Source organism: Heterocephalus glaber, unplaced genomic scaffold, assembly GCF_053883595.1.
Source record: "Heterocephalus glaber isolate CG9 unplaced genomic scaffold, H.glaber_assembly_v1.0 deba00001569, whole genome shotgun sequence".
Taxonomy (NCBI): Eukaryota; Metazoa; Chordata; class Mammalia; order Rodentia; family Bathyergidae; genus Heterocephalus; species Heterocephalus glaber.
The window spans coordinates 2,561,453-2,585,689 of record NW_028258354.1 but is presented as its reverse complement, the minus strand read 5'-3'; the positions used below and the strand labels follow the sequence as shown (position 1 = coordinate 2,585,689).

General features: G+C 44.1%; 1 protein-coding gene across 2 annotated transcripts; it reads left to right on the top strand.

The window, feature by feature from the left end:
• Positions 1 to 8,181: 8,181 nt before the first annotated feature.
• On the top strand, positions 8,182 to 23,958 carry Naca (nascent polypeptide associated complex subunit alpha). Of its 2 annotated transcripts, XM_087192165.1 has the most exons (9): positions 8,182 to 9,919; positions 10,689 to 10,760; positions 14,417 to 20,434; positions 21,609 to 21,694; positions 22,010 to 22,087; positions 22,366 to 22,512; positions 22,880 to 23,008; positions 23,531 to 23,653; positions 23,839 to 23,958. In XM_087192165.1, exons 2-9 carry the CDS (start codon positions 10,691 to 10,693, stop codon positions 23,851 to 23,853), a joined length of 6,666 nt encoding a protein of 2,221 aa, XP_087048291.1. In that variant the 5' UTR covers positions 8,182 to 9,919; positions 10,689 to 10,690; the 3' UTR covers positions 23,854 to 23,958. The 2 variants fall into 2 exon arrangements, with proteins under 2 accessions (XP_087048291.1, XP_087048290.1); XM_087192164.1 differs by lacking the exons at positions 8,182 to 9,919; positions 10,689 to 10,760 and having other exon boundaries at positions 14,256 to 20,434.
• Positions 23,959 to 24,237: the final 279 nt, after the last annotated feature.

Sequence of the window (24,237 nt, the reverse complement as noted above, 5' to 3'; positions counted from 1 at the left end):
TGTTCCTTCTTCTGTAAATTTCGCCTGTTAACTCCCCTACAAGCCCCTATAAAAAGAGCCTGGACTCTGGACTACACCTCTCTAAGCTACTTTGCTTTGGGAGTGCCATCTGGCCAGACTAAGGTCTGTTTCACTTTCCAACTTGTCCGGTGTGTTCCTTCCCGGGTGTTCTTCGCTCCACTCAGCTCCTTGGAACATTTGGTAAGGCCTTTGGTCTCACATTCTGGAGGCACCGCTGGGATCCCCAGGTGTGCTCCACTTCAGCTCCTTGGAGCATTTGGTAAGGCCCTTGGTCTTACATTCTGGAGGCACCGTGGGATCCCTGGGTGTGCTTCACTATAGTTAGCTCCTCGGAGCGTGGACAGCGGTCTTACACTCTGATCTTTGCTCTAGGCAGCAAAGACAAAGGCACCCCAAACTTGCCACTATTTATTGGCTTCATAAGGAGTATCAGATGATTCAGAAGGTGGCAGTAATCCTATGACCATGAGAATCTTAGGTCAATGAGGAGCTTATGTCGATTAGAATGGTGAGATGAACAAAAAAACATTCTCACAACAGTAGGTGGGATGACAAGCAGATAAGGAATTTGTCCCTCCCCAGGTGAAACCTTTCTACTGGTTCTCAAGGACCCAGGTTGTCTTCAGCTGATGTAATCTTGCCCTTGAGCATCACAGCATCACGGGACTACTGAGGCTTCAGACAGCATAATCATAATTTAATTCTGAAATGAATTTTTTCCCAAAAATTATGTAAAATGGTTCCCGACATTTCATTTATGTAGCCAAGGCTGGCCTTGAGCCCACTGTGGAGTCCAGGCTGGCTTTGAACTCATGGATCCCAGTCTGGCCTCAAACTCTGGGAAGTCTTTCTGGCTCAGCCTCCTGAGGCCTGGGATTACAGGTGTGTGCCACCAGGTCCAGCTTCAGACTTGCCAAATTATAAAAAAAACCAAAAGCTAGATGTGGTGGGGCATTCCTATAACACCAGCACTCTGGGAGGCTAAGGCCTGAGGATCCAGAGTTTAGGCTAGCCTGAGCTACATAGTGACACCCTGTCTCCAAAACAGACAAAAAGAAAGCTGGGTGCGGTGGTGCATGTCTGTGATCCCAGCACTCTGGGAGGCTGAGGCAGGAAGATCGAAAGTTCCAACCTAGGAGGAGTGATGATAGCAACACTCTGTCTCAAAAATGAAAAACAAGGCTCCGCCCACTGCAGGGTGAGGACCCCAGCACAGCTTGGAGCCCTCACTCCATCCCACACTCCACAGGGCCCGGGCCCCCACCCCCACCCCCAGCCTCCTGGCTCTTCTGCTACCTAGTTCCACGCTACAGAGGCACAGGGGATCATAAAGGCCATTGTCCTGAGCTCCACAAGATAGAGCAGAAATGAGCAACAGAAAGAGGGCCTTTCTCAGGCTCCTCGATGAAAACTGAAGCTCAGCAGAAAAGTGAGAATCTCTGCAATAAAGGCACACCAGACTTGGTCTGCTACTGGCTTGCTGAGGCTCATTGATTTGTATCTGCACACGGCTGCCCATGTTGTCTACTGTGACACCAGAGACATACCCTGAAGGAGACCCTTCATTTTTATTTTTTGTTATTTGCAAAAAAAAAATTTTTTTTCTCATTTTTAATTAATTGTTATTTTCTACTTTTCAATTTTTTTTCTCTCTCTCTCTCTCCCTCTCTCTCTCTCTCTCTCTCTCTCTCTCTCTCTCTCTCTCTCTCTCTCTCTCTCTCTCTCTTTCTCTCTCTCATTCTCTCACTGTCCCACTTTGCTCTTCGTCTCCCTTTTTGTTCCTTTCTGGACCAAATTTGGATTTCTCCTTTATTTTTCTTTTCTTCTCTTTTTTCTTCTCTCAATTATCATTAGTTTTAAAGGAAAGTAAATACAGTATCTAGCCTCCCTATTACTGTTAGGTGGTTCTGTTCACATCTTTGTGGGTTTTTTTCTTTTTTTTTTTTTCTTCTTTTTGTTTCCGGGGATCAAACTCGGGATGTTGCACTTGCAAGGCAGGCGCCGGAACCACTGAGCTAAATCCCCCGGCCCTTTGTTTTTTCATTCTTCCTTTTCCTCTTACCTTCAACAATTTCTCAGTTTCTGTGATCTTCCTGTGTCTTCTGGGCTCACTGCTAACCTTTCCTGATCCTTCTACCTCTCTGTCCCTCCCTCCCCAACTCCTTGTAACTCCCCATCCCAAAGGGTAAAGTTGCTATACTGAAGAGTTTATTCACTATAAACATATGTTGGGTTGGTCCTCGATTTGGATTTAATTCACACAGTTAAATGTAACAGATTAAAAACTACTACAAATTGTCATTTTCTAAGCTGTGCTTGATGGTATGGTGTTGCTGATTGTATCACTTGGGCTAAGCTGTTATGAATGCCTTCCTGGTATAATGAAAATGAGATAGCCTCAGAGTCATTAGAGTCTCAAAATCTAGACCAGCTATATCTGGAAGACACTTCTGAAAAGCAATCATTCCACAAGGGTACTAAACACAAGCAACAAAGATACCTACAATAAGCAATTTTGAAATATCAACCCAGGAATTAAACCAAGGTCAGTACCAAAAACAAAAATGAGAAGACATTTAAGCAAGGCACACTCAGGCTTCCACCCCACAAAGAGCAAATCTTGGGGGAAATGAGGTGGAAAAGTCTGATAATCAACCACCTGGACACCCTGAACTGATAGCACAGGAAGTAACAAAACACATGAATGAGGCTCTAGAAAAATTCAAAGCAGAAATAATCTCCCAGATAACTACAGAGATGGTGAGCAAAGTGAAAGACATGATTAGAGGCTCAAGAACAGAAACAGATAATAAAAAAAAATAGATGAGATCAGAAACATGCTAGAAGCCATGAATGCCGAGCATAAGAAAGAAATGGAAACCATGATTGCCCAGCATAAGAAATGGAATCCATGAAACAGATTCAAATGGATATTCAGGAGATTAAAAACTCCATTGAAAGCATGCAGAGCAGATTAAGAGAATCCAAAGATAGAATATCAGATATAGAAGACAGGATTGCAGTTAAGGACCATAATAAAAACAGAGATTTCTTAAAAATACTAAGAGACCATGAGAAATCAATCCAGCAGCTGCTAGATGATGCAAAGAAGAATAACATAAGACAGATAGGAGCCCACAAAAAAAACAGGAGAAAGTACAATTGATATTAAAAAAACTGTTCACAGAAGTAATAGTAGAAAACTTCCCAGACAGAGGTGGAGAATTGGACATACAGATAAGTAAGACATATAGAACTCGATTGGCCATGATCAAAAAAATCTACACCTAGCCATATAATAGTCAAGATCCCAGAAACCCAATAGAAGAACAAAATCCTACAGGCAGTTAGAGAAAAGAAACAAATCACCTACAAAGAAAAGCCCATCAGAATCACACCAGACTTCTCAACACAAACCCTCGAATCAAATGGAGTGAAGTATTTCAAGCCCTAAAAGAAAACAACTTCCAACCTAGACTGTTGTATCCTGCAAAATTATCTTTCAAAATCGATGGGGAAATTAGATACTTTCATGACAAAGAACGCCTGAGAAATTTCATGAACACCAAACCAGCACTCCAAACAATTCTAAGCAATATCCTAGAAAAAGACAAAGAAGGTTACAATTCCATGAGGCACAACAAAGGGAAGCCACCAGGCCAGGTAAGAAACTAAAGGGAAAGGGGGAAAAAATAAGAAATAAAAGAGCCAACAACAGTAAAACATCATGAAAAGGATGAGTCAATATCAATTATAACTATCAATGTTAATGGTCTTAATTCACCAATCAAAAGAAATAGACAGGGTCGGGGATTTAGCTCAGTGGTTTCGCCGCCTGCTGCGCAAGCGCAAGGACCCAAGTTCGATCCCTGGTACCAAAACAAAACAAAACAAAAAAAGAAATAGACTGACAGAAGGAATTAAGAAGCAAAATCCAGCAATATGCTGTATACAAGAAACACACCTAACTCAAAAGGAAATTTATAGACTGAAAGTAAAAGGATAGAAAACCGATCTCCACACAACAGGAACCCAGAAAAAAGCAGGGTAGCAATCCTATTTGCAGACCAAGTAGATTTCAAACCAAAACTAATCAAGAGAGACAAAGATGGTCACTACATCCTTGTGAAGGGAACAATCCAAGAGGAAGAGTTGACAATCCTAAATATATATGCACCAAATACAAATGCCCCCAACAATACAAAACAAATATTAATGGACATGAAAAACCAAATAAGCACTAATACAATTGTAGTGGGGACCTCAATACCCCACTATCACAAATAGACAGATCATCTAGACAAAATTTAACAAAATTCTAGAACTGAACCAAGCTATTGAACAAATGGACTTAATAGATGTTTACAGTGTTCCACCCCACAAAATCAGAATACACATTCTTTTCGGCTGCACACGGGTCATTCTCCAAAAGAGAACACGTGCTAGCTCATACCACAGGTCTAAGTAAATGTAAAAGAACTGAAATTACCCCCTGTATATTATCAGACCACAGTGCAATAAAATTGGAGATCAGTAACATAAGAAACCGCAAAACTCCCATAAACACATGGAAACTGAATAACACCCTCCTGAACAACCAATGGGTCACAAAGGAAATTAAAGAAGAAATTAGACAGTTTCTACAGGTAAATAATAATGCCAGTATAACATACAGGAATCTATGGGACACAATGAAAGCAGTTCTATGTGAGAAATTCATAGCAGTGAACGCCCATATTAGGAAAAGAGAGTGAACTCAGATAAATAACCTAATGGAGAACCTCAGGCTCCTAGAAAACGAAGAGCATAACAAACCCAGAGTTCGTACAAGAGAGGAAATTATAAAGATCAGAGCAGAAATCAATGCAATGGAGACTAAGAGAACGATACAAAAAATGAGGGGCTGGGGATTTAGCTCAGTGGTTTCGGCACCTGCTGCGCAAGCGCAAGGTCCCACGTTCGATCCCCGGTACCACAAAAAAAAAAAAAAAATTAATGAATCAAAGAGTTGGTTTTTTGAAAGAATAAATAAAATCAATAAACCTTTAGCCAACCTTATCCAAAAAAGGAAAGAAAAGGCTCAAATCCATGCAACTAAGAACAAAAAAGAAGTCACAACAGACCCAGCAGAAATCCAGAGGATCATCAATACCTACTTTGAGAAACTGTTCTCTAATAAAATGGAAAACACAGAAGAAATGGACACATTCCTAGATACATATGAATTGCCAAAGTTAAATGAAGAAGATATAGAAATTCTAAACACCCCAATTACAATGAGTGAAATTGAAAATGTAATAAAAAATTTACCAACAAAGAAAAGCCCAGGTCCTGATGGCTTCACTGCTGAATTCCACAAGACATTTAAAGAAGAACTATCACCATTACTCTTTAAACTCATCAAGGAAATTGAAAGGGAAGCAAGGCTCCCTAATTCATTCCTGGAAGCAAGTGTTACTTTGATTCCAAAACCAGAGAAAGACCCAACCCAAAAAGAGAACTACAGACCAATCTCCCTAATGAACACAGATGCAAAAATCCTCAACAAGATACCGGCAAACAGAATACAGAGGGTCATCAAGAAGTCAATACACCCTGACCACATCGGATTTATCCCTGGGATGAAAGGATAGTTCAACATTCGAAAATCAATAAATGTAATACACTACATTAACAGAATCAAGAACAAAAACCATATGATCATCTCAATAGATTCAGAAAAGGCATTTGACAAAATCCAACACCCATTCATGATAAAAACCCTACAGAAAATTGGAACAGCAGGTCTTTATGTCAACCTGATTAAGGCTATCTATGAAAAACCAACAGCCAACATCATACTAAGCGGTCAAAAACTGAAAACTTTCACGCTAAAACCAGGAACAAGACAAGGATGCCCACTATCACCACTCCTGTTCAATATAGTTCTGGAAACATTAGCCACAGCAATTAGAAAAAAGAAAGAAATAAAAGGAATAAAGATAGGAAAGGAAGAAGTTAAACTGTCATCATTTGCTGATGATATGATACTTTACATAGAAGACCCAAAAAATTTGGTCAAAAGTCTTCTAGACCTAATTGACAGACTCAGTAAAGTAGCTGGATATAAGGTCAACACTCAAAAAACAATAGCCTTCTTATGCACAAATAGACTCACTGAGGGAGAAATTAGGGAAACAATTCCTTTTACAATACCATCCAAAAAAATGAAATATCTAGGAATCAACCTAACAAAGAAGCAAAAGACCTCTACACTGAAAACTACAGCACTATGAAAAAGGAGATTGAGGAGGATATAAGAAAATGGAAAGATATCCCTTGTTCCTGGGTAAGAAGAACCAATATAGTGAAAATGGCCATACTTCCAAAACTACTATATAGATTTAATGCAATGCCAATGGAAATTCCAACAATATACTTCACAGAACTAGAGAAAACAATCCAAAAATTCATTTGGAACCAGAAGAGACCTAGAATAGCAAAAGCAATTCTAGGCAACAGAGACATGGCTGGGAGTATCACAATCCCCAACCTGAAACTATACTACAAAGCTACTGTGATAAAAACAGCATGGTACAGGCAAAGAAACAGACCCAAAGATCAATGGAATAGATTAGAAGATGCAGAAACAACTCCAGACATATTCAGCCACCTCATCTTTGACAAAGGAGCCAACCACCCTCATTGGAGGAAAGATAGCCTATTTAATAAATGGTGTTGGAAAAACTGGATTTCAATCTGCCAAAAATTAAAACTAGATCCATACCTATCACCATGCACTAAACTAAGATTGAAGTGGATTAAAGATCTAAATATTAAGACAGAAACACTAGACTTGCTGGAAGATAAGTTAGGTAGAACTCTTGAAGACATTGACATAAGAAAAGACTTTATGGGGCCAGGGATTTAGCTCAGTGGTTCCACAACCTGCCTCAAAAGCACAAGGACCAGAGTTCAATCCCCAGTACCAAAAAAAAAAAAAAAAGCTAAAAGGAAAAAACTTTATGAAGAAAACCTCAGTAGCACAGGAACTAGCACAAAGAATCAACAACTGGGATCTCATCTTATTAAAATGCTTCTGCACTGCAAGAGAAACCACCAACAGAGCTAAGAGACAACCTACAATATGGAAAAAAATTTTTAGCAGCTGTACCTCAGACAAAGGTCTACTATCTAGAATATATAAAGAATTGAAAAAAATCAGACCCCCCCCCAAATTCAAAGACCCAATTCAAAAATGGGCATCTGAAATGAACAGAAATTTCTCAAAGAAGTAAAAGCAGCAAATAAATATATGAAAAAATGTTCAACATCACTGGTCATTCGAGAGATGCAGATGAAAACAATACTGAGATTCCACCTCACCCCAGAAAGAATGGCTGCTATCAAGAAATCAACCCGGGCCGGCGATTTAGCTCAGTGGTTTTGCCGCCTGCTATGCAAGTGCAAAGACCCAAGTTCAATCCCCGGTACCAAAAAAAAAAACAAAGTTCATTCTTTGGGTTCCATTAAGACTGAAAGAACTGCGCAACTGCAAGGAAATGGCTGTAATCCCAGTATGTGGGAGGCTGAGACAGAAGGATCTCAAGTACAGGGTAGCCTGGCCTATACAGAGAGCTTTAGGCTGTCCCAGATTATGTTCTGTATTTCCCAAAAAAACAAGACCTAGCATGATTTTTCAGGATGCTCATAGTATAAGCTCTACCCCAAACTAAGCTCCAAATAAGATCATCAGCCAGATGGATACATTTAGTATGTTGCAACATAGGTTGGACATATTGAATTATAAAATAGTAATGTTAATATATTATTAAATATATTATTCACATTAATACTTAAATAATATAAATTATAATTATTTATAAACACCCAAGTGGGTGCCTTTGGGTGAGCGATAAACATCTATGTAAACAGATGAACTTGAATGACTTATTGCCAAATGACCAGAGTACAGACACAATGCATGAATAATGTACACACTTGATAACAAATGGACACGGTTGTGTCTAATATAAATCTTCATCATTCAACACATCATGTGTTGTAATGGACATAATGTACTCATAAACATTTTCTGAATTTTGGCACCTGCAATTTTTCATTGCTTTTGTGTGGACCATATTCTTCGTCCATTTGTTTTTTGGTTTTTTTTTTTGGTACTGGGAATCAAACTCAGGTCCTTGTGCTTGCGCAGCAGGCGGTGAAACCATTGAACTAAAACCCTGGCTCTATAGTCTTAACTGTCACTATTTTTATCAGCACTCCTGTCTCATAGGTCTTCAATTAAAACTTGACTTAATGGAAACTTTATGAAGCCCAGCCTGAAAGAGGTTATGACTTGAGTGAAGAATTCATGGGATAAAATCACAAACAGCTGTCCTGCCAGCGCACTACAAACAGGCTACACAGAAGAGAAGTGCTCATTTAAGGAGTTTCATTGCTGGACACAAGAGATTGGGGCCAAATGTTCTACAGGAAATGGAGTCAAAAGAAATTCAGTTTGGAGTTATGACATTCCAGAATATGACATGACTGTTTGATTGTTTTGGGGGTTTTTTTTTTGGTAGCGGGGATCAAACTCAGGACCTTCTGCTTGCAAGGCAGGCGGCAGAACCACTGAGCTAAACCTCCAGCTCGACATGACTCTTTGAATAAATGTAGATTTTTGTACGTCAATAAAGTTAGATTGTTGTACATAAAAAGACATCCCCTATTTGCATCCTTTGGAGCAAAAATTAATACAAGACCAGGTATTATTTTGGGGGACCCTGTCTCTAAATCAATACCGAGGCAGGAGAATCAAACTCTAGCCTAGCCTGGACAATTTGTCAACTGAGCTTGACCCTGTCTCAAAATTTTAAAAAATAATTCAAAGGCTGGGGATGTAGCTCAGGGCAAAGACCTTGAGTTCAATCCCCAGTATTGCAAAAACACTCTAAAGTAACCCAGATGATATTCATACAGCAAAGTCTGGCTTCAGAGTCTATGGAAGGAGAAATTTATAACTTCTGGATTCTGGTAAATTTCATTGTCCCATTTAATCCTGATTCACCAATCCTAACCCCCACTTCACTTCAGTAAAGATCTCAGATTTAAAAAAGCTTTCTGAGCATTTTAAATTTTAAATTTTTACTGGTTCCTTAAAATGCAGCCACAATTGTCTTCAAGGCATAGACCAAATAGTATTAGCTGATTTAGGTAATCAGGTCCATATTCGCAGAGTCCCTTTTTAGAGCTGAGGCGGTAGGGAATCAGTAGCTTTTTCATGAACAAAACATCGGCTTTACATTCTACTTTTCAAGAATCCTGTACAAAAAAGCACGGGTTCTTAACTTGTGATCCTGGGTCCCTAGAATGGATGAATTTTCCCAAAATAGGCAGAAAGAATTGTTATATTTGCCTTTTTTCCATCTTTAAAATAATTTCAATGTCGTTCTAAGTCGTCTATTCCAAAAATAACTGCCGGTTAACTTAGGTCACTTCTACTATCCAATAGCGAGAAATCAATCTTTGTGGCACCTATTAATTAATGTCTCCTTTTCCTGCATTTGAGAAAAGGAAATCGAAAACGTCTTAAACCGCTGTCGCTTCTTTGTTGACCGACGGAAGGGACCCTTTCGGGAAGGGACCTGGTGGGCTGCGGGTTGGAGAGCCGCTGCCAAGCCCACGCGCCCAGTTCTGAATTCTTCACCTTATTTAGAGATCGTTACCAACTAGACCCTAGGAACAACCGGACCAGTCGTCACTCGAAGTAGGGAAGCCGCTGCAAGCAGTTCCTGACCCGGAATCAGATCGTGGTCCCGCCCCCTACGCGCCAGGCTTCCTCCTACAACAGGCGTGGGTCACGCTCTCGCTCGGTCTCTTTCTGCCGCCATCTTGGTTCCGCGTTCTCCGCACAGTAAGTGTTGTCTGGGCCTTAACTCTATCCACGGCCATCCTCTTTTCCTGTGGGTTGAGCCGCCCTGGGGATATAGAATTTAAGGAGAGTTGGAGTCTTTGTGAGGCCACAGGGGTTCCTACTCATCCCCTGGCCTACGGACAAAATGGGGTCTGGGGTTGTTGTCCTGGCAAAAGTAGGGCATAAGGGCAGCGGGCGGGGAATGGAGTCTGGGCACGGGGACTTGGTACCCATTACAGTCTTGGGAGACAGTGTCTGTTCTTAGGAACAGCTTCACATGAATCCAGAGAAGGTTAAGGGGTCACAAGCCTTTAGAACCTCAGCACCGTTCTTATGAGAGGGAAGTGTTGGGACTTAAAGCATCCTCTTCACTGGCTCTCGAAAGTCCTCAGAGAGCTCTGGAGGCTCAAGCCCGGGCAGTGTGAATGTCAGAGGGGAGCAGACTCAAGGGGAACGGCTAAGGTCTCCCCTGAAAACCAGACCGAGAACCTCTCGTTGGGCTAAGAGTGCAGTGGTGACTACTAGCCCTGTGGGATCAGGAGTGTGGAACACAACGAACCCTGAACACTGGGAAATCCACTTTCCGAGGAGTGAGGAGGCTTGGTGAGATGATTCGCTTGGTATAGAGATAGAAAATCATGACATATTTCCCACCTGTTCCCAGCCACTTAACAGCCCTCCTCAGAGTTTTTAAGAATACTTCGCTCTGGTTTGGGCGGGTGACTACATCCCAGCCAATTTAGGCCTCCTTTTTATTCCCTCCCTTCAGAAATGCCCGGTGAAGCTACAGAAACCGTCCCTGCTACAGAGCAGGAGTTGCCACAGCCCCAGGCTGAGACAGGTAGGTTCCCATACCCATCCTCCTATTAAGATTGACCCTGAGACTTTGTCGGGTAAAATGACAAAGAAGAAATAACACATGCCTGTTATAGTTCGCTGTCATTTAAAAAAAAAGATAGGGTTGCAGCTTTACCAGAAAGGAGAGGATTGACTGCTATTCTGCTAGGACTTCTTTAGAAAGATGGAATAAAATCTGTAAGATTCGTGGACATTAAAAGTTCTCCAGCTGGGCCGGGGATTTAGCTCAGTGGTTCCGGCGCCTGCCTCGCAAGCGCAAGGTCCCAAGTTCAATCCCCGGTACCAAAAAAATTAAAGAATTAAAAAAAAAAAAAAAAAGCTATCCAGCTTCCTCTGTGAGTTATGTCTGCTGCCTCAAAAAGGAACTCTGCTATAGAACCACCACCTCACATACGAATGCTAAAGCAGGGAAAGAGCACAGTGGTGGTATCTACAGGAACTGGATGGCACTCAAGCAGGCCAAGGCGACCTGAGCTTTTATGAAGTTAGAGCCAGCAAGTTGCAGCAAGGTTTTGGATAGCAGACCTTGGCATTGTGCCTTCATCACATGTCTGGATGAGTTATGTGCTGGTGGTAAATGTGTCCTACTGAGCCTCATGGTCCCTGCAAGTGAGTTAACTTCTGTTTTAGGGGTTGGTGCTGAGATATTTCTATTCTGGAATAGTGCCCAGACCATTGTCTGGATCCTAACATTGAAGTCCTTCCTTTTACCCTCAACATTGAAATTAATGGGAGCTGGGCATGGTGGTGCTGGCCAGCAATCCCAGCACTGGGAGGATCGCCTCAAGTTCAAGGCCAGGCTGGGCAACATAGAAAGGCCCTGTCTCAAAAAAAGAAAAAAAAGAAGGCCCCGGGGATTTAGCTCAGTGGCACCTCATCTGCCTCAAAAATGCAGGGTCCTGAGTTCAGTCACCAGTACCCCCAAAAAAGAGAAAGAAATGGGTGTGAAGGCAGGTTTTTAATTTTGGTTAAAACAACTCTGTAGAAAACTTGAAGCAGTGAGAAAAGTGTAAAATGATAATCTTGTTGAGTCAGTTGTGCAGAACTAAATGAAGGTAATCTTTAGGCTAGTGGTGACAAACCTTTAAAAGCTTTCAGTGATAACAGCTTTGCCACCACTACTTTAGGCTGTAGCCTCCACCCAATACACACACCCCCGTCACTTAAGGAGCAGTTTCTGTCTCCTTTTGGAAGTAAACTTGTTTATAGTTGAAAGCACTAAGGTTCTCCCACCTGTCTGATTTTAGCAGCTGAAGGGATTAATACAGCTGCTGGAAAAGAAAGGAGGGGCCCCCTGAGCTGGGAAATAAGCAATGTGAAATTCTTAAGCTACAAGAAACAAGAGGAGGGGGAATAGAGGGCTGGTCTCCAGATCTGTAATTTCAGTACAATTTTAGAGATTGTGTCATTGAACAGATCAGTTTTACAAATTCGGAGGTTGAGATTCAAATGAATTAAGGATAATTTGGTTCCCAGATTCTAAACTAATGAGGGGTTTATTTTTATTTGGCAGTACTGGGAATTCAACTCAGGGCCTTGCACTAAGACTGAACAACATCCCCAACCTTTCCCCCCCCCCCCCCCGGTCTTTGTACAGTATGAGGGAGAGGGGCTCTTAAACTTGGCATATTCCTGCCTCAGCCTCCCAGAGTGTTGGACTGCAGATGTGCACCACCCCAGTGGTTCAACTAGTGTTATTAATTCCTGAAGTAACCCTTTGTGCTTTTGAAACATTGATAGTCTCAGCTTGTACAGAAGGTTTTTATTATTTAATAATAAGGGAATACCAATGATAAAACACTTAAAATTTTGTCTGTAACTATAATTCGTCTTATTAGAAAATGAATGAAATTAGCTCCAGCTGGGCATGCTGCGCACCATTGTAATTGTAGCACTAGGGAGTCTGAGACAGAAGGATTACCATGAGTTCAAAGCCACCTGGGACTACATAAAAGGCCCTGTCTCAAAAAAAAAAAAGTTAACTGAAGGAATTTGTTACGATGTCAAACAAAGTATTTCATCTTAAAGTCCTGCAGGAAGAAAGCATATTCCATGTTTTAAATTCTGCTTAATATATCTGAAAGTATTTGCACTGGAGTCATAAGACTTTGACCTACAAGTTCTCCAGAAAAAACTAGTTGAACCACTTTTTTCTTTCCATAGTCAGATGCTATAAGGCTTTTAAAAGTAACTAGTTGAGTGAATTGTGAATTTGGATGCTGTCAGGTTTTTTTTTAAACACTTCCAGGCAATGAATATTTGTTCATCTAGTCCAGTGATGGCAAGTCTTTTAGAGCTTTCAGTAGTAACAAATAACCCACTGCTGCAAGCATGTTATAGGTTCGCCACCACTGGTCTTGTCTCATTTTCTCTCCTGGATGACAGACATGGTCCTTTTACCCCCTTGTTTAGCGGCACTTTTTGTATTTTGGGGTGTTTTTTATTGTTGTTTTTTTTTGGTACCAGGTATCGAACACATGTCATTGCTCTTGCGGGGCAGGTGGCGGAACCACTGAGCTAAATCCCCAGCCCTAACTTTTTTTTTTTTTGGCAGTACTGGGGATCAAACTCAGGACCTTGTGCTTGCAAGGCAGGCACAACACCACTGAGCTAAATCCCTGGCCCTCTCCCTCATTTAGAAAACTTTTTAACTGGGGCTGGGGATTTAGCTCAGTGGTGCCACTGCCTGCCTCACAAGCACAAGGTCCTGAGTTCGATCCCCAGTATGAAAAAAACCTTTTACTTAGTTTCCTTTTAGTGCCAAATATTGATCTATTATGAAAGAATGACATACTTCTCCAGATTAAGGGATTAGAATCCAGCATAGTCTTTTCACTTTAATTTTCCTTCTAAAATAGGACCACAGTCTGGTTGGACAAGTTGGGTCAGAGTTTCATAATACAGTCCCTACCCATGTGACTAAGCTCTCTCCCTGAAGGTGTAGTTCATCTTGGTTTGATGTCAAAAGAGCTGACCTATTGAGCTGACATTCTGAAGAGTTTCAGCTTTAATAGAAATGAATTATGTGAGGCACCCCTTTCTAAAACTTGTAAGATTTTTTTTCTAGCCTAGTGAAGCCTGAAAATACAAAAACCTGTTTTTCTAATTCAACTCAATTCCCCATCATTATCACTGCTCTCACAACCTTGCTTGCTTATTCCACTTTTCATTGTGTTTCAGTTCATAATCTTTGGGTAGACAGGATAGCACAGCTATTCCAGGCGTAATTCTATTGGCTATGAGAAAAGATAGAAATAGGATCCATTTCAGGATGGAAGGGAAGGGCACAACTGGGAAAGGATAGAAAACATGTTCCCAACCCATTCCTGAGCCTGTGCTCCCCATTTAGAGATAGGTTGCTGTCAGACATTTTCTCACCCTGAAATAGTTGATTTATTTTGGTAGAACTTGAAAAGTGTGGGACATAAGAATGATGTATTCTCACTTTACCGGTGACTTGTATTTGGGGAAAGATTTGGTGTTGCTTGTCACCTTTGTCTAATCTTGTGTGGTGACCTTCATTTGCAGATCTAAAATCCCATTGTTTTTGTGAGGCATGTTATGCCATGTTGGGCTGCATAACTCACCTTTTTTTTTTTTCTTCCCTTTTTTATCTTCTTTTTTGCTTTTATCCTCCAGCTGTGCTTCCTATGTCTCCAGCCTTGAATGTCACTGCTGCCTTAGGGCAGCCTGGATCTACCCCTACCCCTCCTTGCTCCCTGGCCCCACAACAGTGCCCTGTGTCAGTTGCAAACCAGTCATCCCCACTCCCCTCTCCCACTACTAGTAGCACAGTCCCTTTAGAGGTTCCTTTTCCCCAGCCTGCCTCAGGAATCACCATGCCTTTCGAAACTTCCCCTGATACCCCAACTTTCCTACCACACCTGATAGGGCCTCCTATCTCCCCAGCTGCCTTAGCCCTGGCCTCTCCCATGTTAGGGCCAACTCTGAGAGGTGCCCATTCCGGTTCAGCTCCTTTAGCTCTGGTTGCATTGGCTCCCCACTCAGTTCAGAAGAGTTCGGATGTTGTAGCTGAGTCAGGGCCAGTGACATCTCTGTCAGCTCCCCTTAGTCCCTTAGAACCAAAGACTTCTCCCATTCAAGTTCCCTGTCAGGTAGTCCCTAATCCAAAAGTATCTACCCCAAATCTTCCAGTTACAGTCAGTGGTATTCCTTCCCACCTTGTAACTCCCTTGGCCTCTGCTGAAACTAGAGTATCCTCCTGTCCTCAAATACCACCTATCACTTCTCCTCAGGTCAAAGGTATCCCAGTTTCCCCAGCTCTGATGCCACAAAACCCATTAAGCCCAAGCCTAAAGGGGCCTATTAGTTCACCTGCTGCCTTCTCTCTTTCAACCCAGTCTGTTCCTGCAGTGGCCTCTTCCCAAAAGACTGGAACTCCAGATATCCCTCCCATTTTCCCCACTTCTCTGAGCACTCCTCTTGCACCACATCAGAGTTCTTTAGACTCTCCTATTCAACCTTTAGGTCAAACAGGTCCTAACATTCTGTCAGATCCTATAATGAATACCATTTCTGTAGATCATTCTTCCATGGGGACCTCTTATCCATCTCAGAGATCTGAGATTCCTCCTCTTCCCTCCAAAAGTGAGCTGGTAGCTGGTGCTATGGCTTCCCTTCCAGTTGGGGGTCCACCCTCAGCTCTAGTCATTTCTGTTGACAGAAGCCATTCTACCATCACTAGTGTAACCTCCCACAGTCCATTTTCCCCAGATGTAGCCTCTACTTACTCATTGTCTCCTACAACCTCTCTCATTCTTAAAGGCCCACCTAATGCTACTCATCAGCCTTTGGTAACTCAAAGTCCTACTTCTCCAGGAGCAGACTTAAAAGAAATGTCTGTCTCTTCTGGTAGAACTGCTCAGCTTGTGATAACTAACCCTTCTACAACTTCTACAGTAAATTCTGCCTTTGAGGTAGCTAAGGAACTTCCTACTCAAGTAGCAGCCACTCCTGGGATGCCATTTTCTCCACTGCCAGCTCCTGAAGACTATAAATTTCTTCCCACTTCAGTATTGGTAAATGTAGGTGCTCCTATTTCTCCAGCCCAGGCAGGACTCCCTACCAAGAAAGACCCTACTAATATACTGCCTCTGGCCCCAGGACCCCCTAAAAATTCCTCCTCTCTCCAAAGTATATCACCTCTGGAAATAACTCCTCCTGGAGCCACTGTAACAAAGAAAAGCTTTATAAGGCCTCTCCCTGTAGCTGAGCCAGCTAGTGCTACTGCTGCTTCTCTGGGTGTCAACTCCCCATTCTCTGTAGTTAAGACAGATGTTTATGCAAGCCCAGACTCCACTAGTCTCTTTCTCAAAAGTTCTGTTACTGCCCCAACAGTCGTTGCAGTTCCTCTGGAAAGTGCTGGCCCTGAGGGAGTGGCTTCTACAACTACCAAAGACACCTCCACTCCTGCAACTACAGCCAGTCCTTTTGTAGGAGCTATCTCTTCAGCTCCTAAAAACCACCCAGCTAAAAAGGGTACTTGCATTCTTACTGCTTTACCTTCGGTTCCACCAGCCTTTGAAAGTAGGCCTATAGCTCCCGCTGTGAATTTATCCCCCCAGAATGTTTCTGTTTCTGCAGCTCCCTTGGCACTGGCCCCTGAAATTCCCCAGTCTGTGCCTTTTCCCACACTTCCACCAGCTGGCATTTCTCCTTCTGCAGAGAAACTTGGTGGTATTTCTCATACCTCAGCATTGGCGCCTTTGGCTTCCTCTCCTGAAGGGCATCCAAGTGAAGACTCTGGTGCTTCTGTTACTGCATCTTACCTGGCTAATTCCCCATCTCCCCTAAGGACTGGCATTTCTCCTCAGACTAAAAGATCAGAAACCCAGAAGGGTTCCACTGTCACTGATGATCTGACTGGAAACGTCTCCTGTCTTTCTCACATTGAAGTTTCCTTCCTTCCAGAGGCTAGTCTTTCTTTTCAAGGCCCTAAAGACTCACTAACCAAGAAGCAGCCTCCCTCTTCTCCCTCCCCAGAAGGAGCAACCCCATCCCCGAAAGAGGTCCCAGCAACCCTCTTCCCCACAGAGGCCCCTGGCTCCCTACTTGTGGCTCCTCCATACCCTAAAAAGGCCCTAGCAACCCTGTCCCCTAAGGGGACCTCCACTGTCCCAGCCAAGACTCTTCCCTCCCACAAAAAAGCCCCAGCAACTTCATCCCTCAGAGAGTCCCCCACTGCCCCAGCCAAGACTTCTACCTCCCCCAAAGGAGCTCCCACTCCTCCAGCTGAGACTAATCCCTCTCCCCAAAAGTCCTCAGCAACTGCAGCTCCCAAAGGGACCCCCACTCCCCCAAGTGAGATTTCCTCCTCCCCCAAAAAGGCCCCAGCAACTCCATCCCCCAAAGAGACCCCAACAACCCTCTCTTCAAAAGGTGCCTCTACTACTCCCCTGGCTGAGATTCGCCCCTCCCCCCAAAAGGCCCCAGCAACCCCCTCTTCCAAAGGGACCCCCACTCCCCCAGCTGAGACTCCTCCCTCCCCAAAAAAGGCCCCAGCAACTACAGCCCCCAAAGAGACCCCAGCAACTCCATCTTCCAAAAGGGTCCTCACTCCCCCAACTGAGATTCCCCTGTCCTCCAAAAAGGCAACCCCATCTTCCAGAGAGTCCCCAGCAACCCCCTCTTCCAAAGGGACCCCCACTTGCCCAGCTGAGATTCCTCCCCCAAAAAAGACCCCAGCAACTGCAGCCCCCAAAGAGACCCCAGCAACCCCCTCTTCCAAAGGGGCCCCCACTCCCCCAGCTGAGACTCCTCTCTCCCCAAAAAAGGCCCCAGCAACTACAGCCCCCAAAGAGACCCCAGCAACTCTGTCTTCCAAAAGGGTCCTCACTCCCCCAACTGAGATTCCCCTGTCCTCCAAAAAGGTAACCCCATCTTCCAAAGGGCCCCCCACTCCCTCGGCTGAGACTCCTCCTTCCCCAAAAAAGGCCCCAGCAACTACGGCCCCTAAAGAGACCCCAGCATCCCCCTCTTCCAAAGGGGCCCCCACTCCCTCGGCTGAGACTCCTCCCTCCCCCAGAAAAGCCCCAGCAACTGCAGCCCCTAAGAAGACTTCAGCAACTCAATCCCTCAAAGGGGCCCCCACTCCCCCAGCTGAGACTCCTCCCTCCCCCAAAAAGGCTCCAGCAACTGCAGCCCCCAGAGAGACCCCAGCAACTCCATCCTCCAAAAGGGTCCTCACACCCCCACCTGAGATTCCTCTGGCCTCCAAAAAGGCAACCCCATCCTCCACAGAGCCCCCAGCTGAGACTCCTCCCTCCCCCAAAAAAGCCCCAGCAACTGCAGCCCCTAAGAAGACTTCAGCAACTCAATCTCCCAAAGGGGTCCCCACTCCCCCAGCTGAGACTCCTCCCTCCCCCAAAAAGGCCCCAGCAACTGCAGCCCCCAGAGAGACCCCAGCAACTCCATCCTCCAAAAGGGTCCTCACACCCCCACCTGAGATTCCTCTGGCCTCCAAAAAGGCAACCCCATCCACAGAGCCCCCAGCTGAGACTCCTCCCTCCCCCAAAAAAGCCCCAGCAACTGCAGCCCCTAAGAAGACTTCAGCAACTCAATCTCCCAAAGGGGTCCCCACTCCCCCAGCTGAGACTCCTCCCTCCCCCAAAAAGGCCCCAGCAACTGCAGCCCCTAAAGAGACTCCAGCAACTCCATCCTCCAAAAGGGTCCTCACTCCCCCAACTGAGATTCCCCTGTCCTCCAAAAAGGCAACCCCATCTTCCAGAGAGGCCCCAGCAACCCCCTCTTCCAAAGGGACCCCCACTCACCCAGCTGAGATTCCTCCTTCCCCAAAAAAGGCCCCAGCAACCCCCTCTTCCAAAGGAACCCCCACTCTCCAGGCTGAAATTCCTCCCTCCCCTATAAAGGTGCCAGTAACTGCAGCCTCCAAAGAGACCCCAACAATCCCATCGTCCAAAGGGGGCCCCAGTGCCCCACCCAAGACTCCTTCCCCAAAAAAGGCCCCAGTGACTCCATCCCCCAAAGAGGCCCCCACTCCCCCAGCCAAGGCTCCTCCCAAAAAGGTCCCAGCAACTGCACCTCCCAAAGGGGTCTCTATTTTTCCAGCTGACACTCCCCTCTCCCTCAAAAAGGCCCCAACTGCAGTTCCCAAAGAAGTCTCAGCAGCCCCATCCCCTAAGGGGGCCTCCATTTCCCTGGCTATGGCTCCTGCCTCCCTGAAAAAGGCCTTAGAAACTGAAGCCCCCAAAGAGGCTCCCAATCCCACAACAGAGACTCCTCCCTCCCCTCAAAAAACCCCAGCAACTGCAGCCCCCAAAGAGGCCCCAACCACTCCATTCTCCAAAGGAGACCCTACTCCCCCAGGCAAAGCTGCTCCCTCCCCCCAAAAGCCTTCAGTAACCTCACCTTCCAAAGGGGTCTCAAGTACCCCTGCTATGACTCCTCCCTCCCCTCAAAAGATCAGAGAAACCACAGCTTCCAAAAAGTCCCCCTCAACCAAAGGGAGTACCCCTGCCCCAGCCAAGACTCCTTCCTCCCCCAAAAAGGCCCCAGCAGCTACAACTCTCAAAGAGGGCCCTGCTCCCCAAATTATGACTCCTGCCTCCAAAAATCCCCCAGCAACCCCATCTTCCAAAGGGACCCAGTCTGTCCCAGCTGTGACTCCCACTTCCCTCATAGAGGCCCCAGCAAACCCACCTTCCAAAGGCACTCTCTCTTCAGCTATTACTCCTCACTCTCCTAAAAAGGCTCCAGCCCAAAAAGGGGCCTCCACTCCCTCAGATGCTACCCCTCTCTCCTCAAAGGGGGTCCTGGGTATTCCATCCTCCAAAGAGGCCCCCACTCCCCCACCTATGACTCTTGACTCTCACAAAGAGGCTCCATCCCCTAAAGAGGCTCCCATTTTTCCAGTCACTGCTTCTCCCTCCTCTAAAGGCTTCCCTATTTCCCCAGTGTCAGTCACAGGTACCTTGGGGGTTATTGCCCCTCAGGCATCAGAAGGGATCCTAGAAAAGAAAGGCCCCACAGATATGAAAGAAGTACTTGTTGCCCCAGCTCCAGTAAGTGCACCAGTAACTGAGGCTCCTGCTCACAAAGGCACAGGGGCCAAGAATTCTGCCACTCTACCTCCTAGGTGTTCAGATCCCTCTGCTAAGAATGATAATAAAAGATCCCGTTCTACCATGGCTCCAGGCCCTCTACTGACAGCCCCCACTCAGAAAGATTCTTCAAAGACTACAAAAGCCCTCCATACTTGTGCAAAAGGCAAAGATTCTTCTCATTCTGCAAAGGGTCCCTTGGGTGCTTCTCCTGACTCTGAGACATCTACCCCTCTAGCAGCAGTGGCCTCTGAGAAGATCCTTCCTAAAGCTGGATCAGCATCTATCTGTCCAGCACCCAACCCACCAGGCTCCCTGCCTCTAGCTCCTACCCCAGTTCCCCCCCTGCTTCCTAAACCACAGTTTCTGCCGCCCTCACCTGGTCTGGTGCTGGAATCACCCTCTAAGCCCCCAGTCCCTGCTGATGAGGATGAGCTGCCACCTCTGATTCCCCCGGAACCGATTTCTGGGGGCATGCCTTTCCAGTCGGTCCTCGTCAACATGCCCACCCCCAAACCTGCTGGAATCCCTGCCCCAACCCCCTCTGCCAAGCAGCCTGTTTTGAAGAACAACAAGGGTATTTGCCTTGGTTTGCTGTGTGCATGGTGTGTTGCCCACACCCCTCTTGGGGGCTACCCACCAGTACTAACCCTAGGATGCGCCGCTTCCTCCAGTATATCTGCTTGAGTTTGGACGTGGTACATAGAATGATAATTTTAAATGCAAGGAGCTGTAGGAATACAAAATTAAACCTTGGTTTTCATTATCTCAGATAGTATTTTGTTGTGTCTTATAGAACTATGGATCTGCTGTCCTTTTTACCTAACTGTTCTGATATTGAAAACCAAGACCTATTAAACCTTTAATTTGCTCTAATCTTAACCACATCACTAACCTTGTCCCTGGGCCTGGGATTTGCTAAAAATATAGGGAATCTGGGACTATTTTTATTTGTTTTTATTTCATAGACTTAGTAATGACCAGTTGCCCAGGGATTTCCCTTTCATTAAAACATAGACACCTTGGGCCGGGGATTTGGCTCAGTGGTTTCACCACCTGCTGTGCAAGCACAAGGACCTGAGTTCGATCCCCGGTACCAAAAAAAAAATAACACCTGTTTTTTTAATAGAGAATGGTGCAGGTAAATGCTTTTTTCCTGAGTAGTCTTTAGTGATGCTTGGCCTTTCAATTAAGGGAAACATAATATGAATTACATTTGGAAGAAATGGGGGAAGTTACAGGACAGAAAGAGAGAAAGTGACTTTTAGAACTTGACATTCAGGATCTTCCAGAGATACTGATTAGATCAAATTACTAGAGTGAATGCTTTGAAAATAAGGCCAAATGTGTATACACAACTGTTTCTGGCCTGTTCTGCCTTGTCACTTTATTGTTTCTTCACTTGTGTATCTGGAGATAACCTTTTACCAGAACCTTTCTGAGATGATTGAGCTATTGGAGTTCCATAGGTGCTTTGTGGATGCCTATGCCAAGAAATGAAGATCTCAAGGGAAAGAAAGCAATCGTAATACTAAAAATGTTCAGCTATATCTAGTGATTATCCTCATTTCTAGAGGTGAATCTTTAATAGATACATATGTCCTAGGGGTTTTCAAGCTGGCTTCACACATTAGTTGATTTACATTTAACATTGTAAGGCCTAGCATATAGCAGTGATCTCTAGTCCAAACTATAGTAAGCACCTCCTTAAATCTCTACTGTAAAATTATAAAAGTTGTTTGTCATCTTAGGGTCTGGAACAGAATCTGACAGTGATGAATCAGTACCAGAGCTGGAGGAGCAAGATTCCACACAAGCAACCACACAACAAGCCCAGGTGGGTATTCTTTTACTAAATGGTTCGTTGTAAGTACTACATGTGGGTTAAGTGAGCACTGAAAAACCAGAGTTGATCAAGCCCGACTTTTGTGTTTGGAACTGTAAATCTTGGTAAAGGAAAACCACATAGATTTTTAGGTTTCTTTTTTATTTATTTATTTATTTTGGTACCAAGGATCGAATTTAGGTCCTTGCGCTTGCGAGGCAGGCAGCAGAACCACTGAGCTAAATCCCCGGCCTGGAAAAACCTCATAGAAGTGGGGTGATATCTAGATCTTGGGTTCCATTTAACTCGTAGCTGTTTTATCTTTAGCTGGCTGCAGCAGCTGAAATCGATGAAGAACCAGTCAGTAAAGCAAAACAAAGTCGGAGTGAAAAGAAGGCACGGAAGGTAAAATTTAAAGTTAAAAGGATTAGAGGTTGTGATGAAGCAACTTTAGAGTAGTACACTTGCATTCTTGGTAGTAGGAGAATACTGTTCAGTAACAAGTTAATATGGCAAAAAAAAAAAAAAAAAAAAAACCCATGAGTCCTGAAAGCTGATTTTCTGTTCTTAATTTGTATAAAGTTTTCTTGACCCAGTAAAAGTTTGCTTTAGAGTAATACTGTGTTTTGTTTTCTGATGCTATTTCTAAAGTTGGAAACTTAATGTTCTTCTGTATTCTTTAGGCTATGTCCAAATTGGGTCTTCGGCAGGTTACGGGGGTTACTAGAGTCACTATCCGGAAATCTAAGAATATCCTTTTTGTCATCACAAAACCAGATGTCTATAAGAGTCCAGCTTCAGATACCTACATAGTTTTTGGGGAAGCTAAGGTGAGTAAGGTTTTCCTCCTGGGAGCTGCTCTAGACCAGCGCTATTGACATTTTGGGTTATATAATTCTTTATTGTAGAAGCACTATCCTGTGCATTATAGATCTTTAGCCACTTCGTGTCCAGTATAACCAAAAAAATCTTTAAACTTTGCCAAATAACCCATGGAGACATAATTACCCAAAGCTGAGAACATAGACCTAAGCTACTTCTCTTTCTATGATAGTCTGAGTGAGGGCATACATTTTATTATACATAGTAAGTTATCTGAAATGGATTTAGAGTGAGAATTTTTAAAAGGTATATATGACTTGTCTTTCTTTTACTGGAAACTAATCTCCCATGATGAATCTATTCTCTGCTCTCTAGATTGAAGATTTATCTCAGCAAGCACAGTTAGCAGCTGCTGAGAAATTCAAAGTTCAAGGTGAAGCTGTCTCGAACATTCAAGAAAATACACAGACTCCAACTGTACAAGAGGAGAGTGAAGAGGAAGAGGTATACCACCAGGAAATCTTTTTTACTTTTAATCTTTTCTGTTTAGCAATAGTAATCTGTGATGGCAGATCCACCCCCCCACCCCCCCATACTGGGGATTGGAGACAACTTTCACACCAAGCCACCTCCCCAGCACTTTAAGAAGGATCTCCCTAAGTTGCCCTAGCTGGTTTTGAACTTGTGGTCCTCCTGCCTCAGTCTCCCAGAGTGCTGGGATTATAGGCATGTGCCACTGCACTCAGCTCGATTCTATACTTTTCTCTTTCTTTTTTTTTTTTTGTTTTTTTTGTTTTTTTGTTTTTCTGTACCGGGGATCGAACTCGGGTCCTTGTGCTTGCGAGGCAGGTGGCAGAACCATTGAGCTAAATCCCCGGCCCTATATTTTTTTATGTACTCAGCCCTCATTGAGTTATGTGGCTTTTCAGACTAAGAACTAGATTCAAGAAGATTGTGGCTTCAGAGAATTACTGAGGTTCTTATCTGTGATTTATTAAGGTTCCCCCAACCCCTTTCCTCTTTTAGGTTGATGAAACAGGCGTGGAAGTTAAGGACATAGAATTGGTTATGTCACAAGCAAATGTGTCAAGGGCAAAGGCTGTCCGAGCCCTGAAGAACAACAGTAATGATATTGTAAATGCTATTATGGTAAGTGTCCAAGACTTCACTCCTCAGCACCCTCTTACCTGACCAATCATAAGTGAATTTATCTTCTCTGCCTAATATTAGCCAGTTAGGAAGCCTCATTCCAAAGCCTATTTCAAGTTGCCTAAGGTTTTAAGGACCTGAATTTTCCCATTTCACCACCTCTAATTATCTTTTTTCTCTTACAGGAACTAACAATGTAACCATCTGAAAGGAAGACTTTTTTGGTGTTTCAAAAAGGTCACGGCAGTGTGGTTTGAAATTTGTACTGTTTCTATCACTAATAAAGTTATGACTTATTGAATGAACTCAGTTGTATGCTTGGTCTCTTCCCCCTACTCACCCAACCTCACCCAAAACTGAATTTATTTCAAAACCACCTTTAGTTGAAAAGATTTCTGGGCCCCGTGGCACAGGCCTATGATCCCAGCACTCAGGAGGCTGAGAGGCAGAAAGATTGCTGTGAGTTCAAGGCCATCCTGGACTACATAGTGACACCCTGTCTCAAAAAAAAAACCTGTAAAAAGGGCTGGGGACCTAGATAAATGCAAAGGCCCTGGATCAATCCCCAGTACCAAGGGTATGGG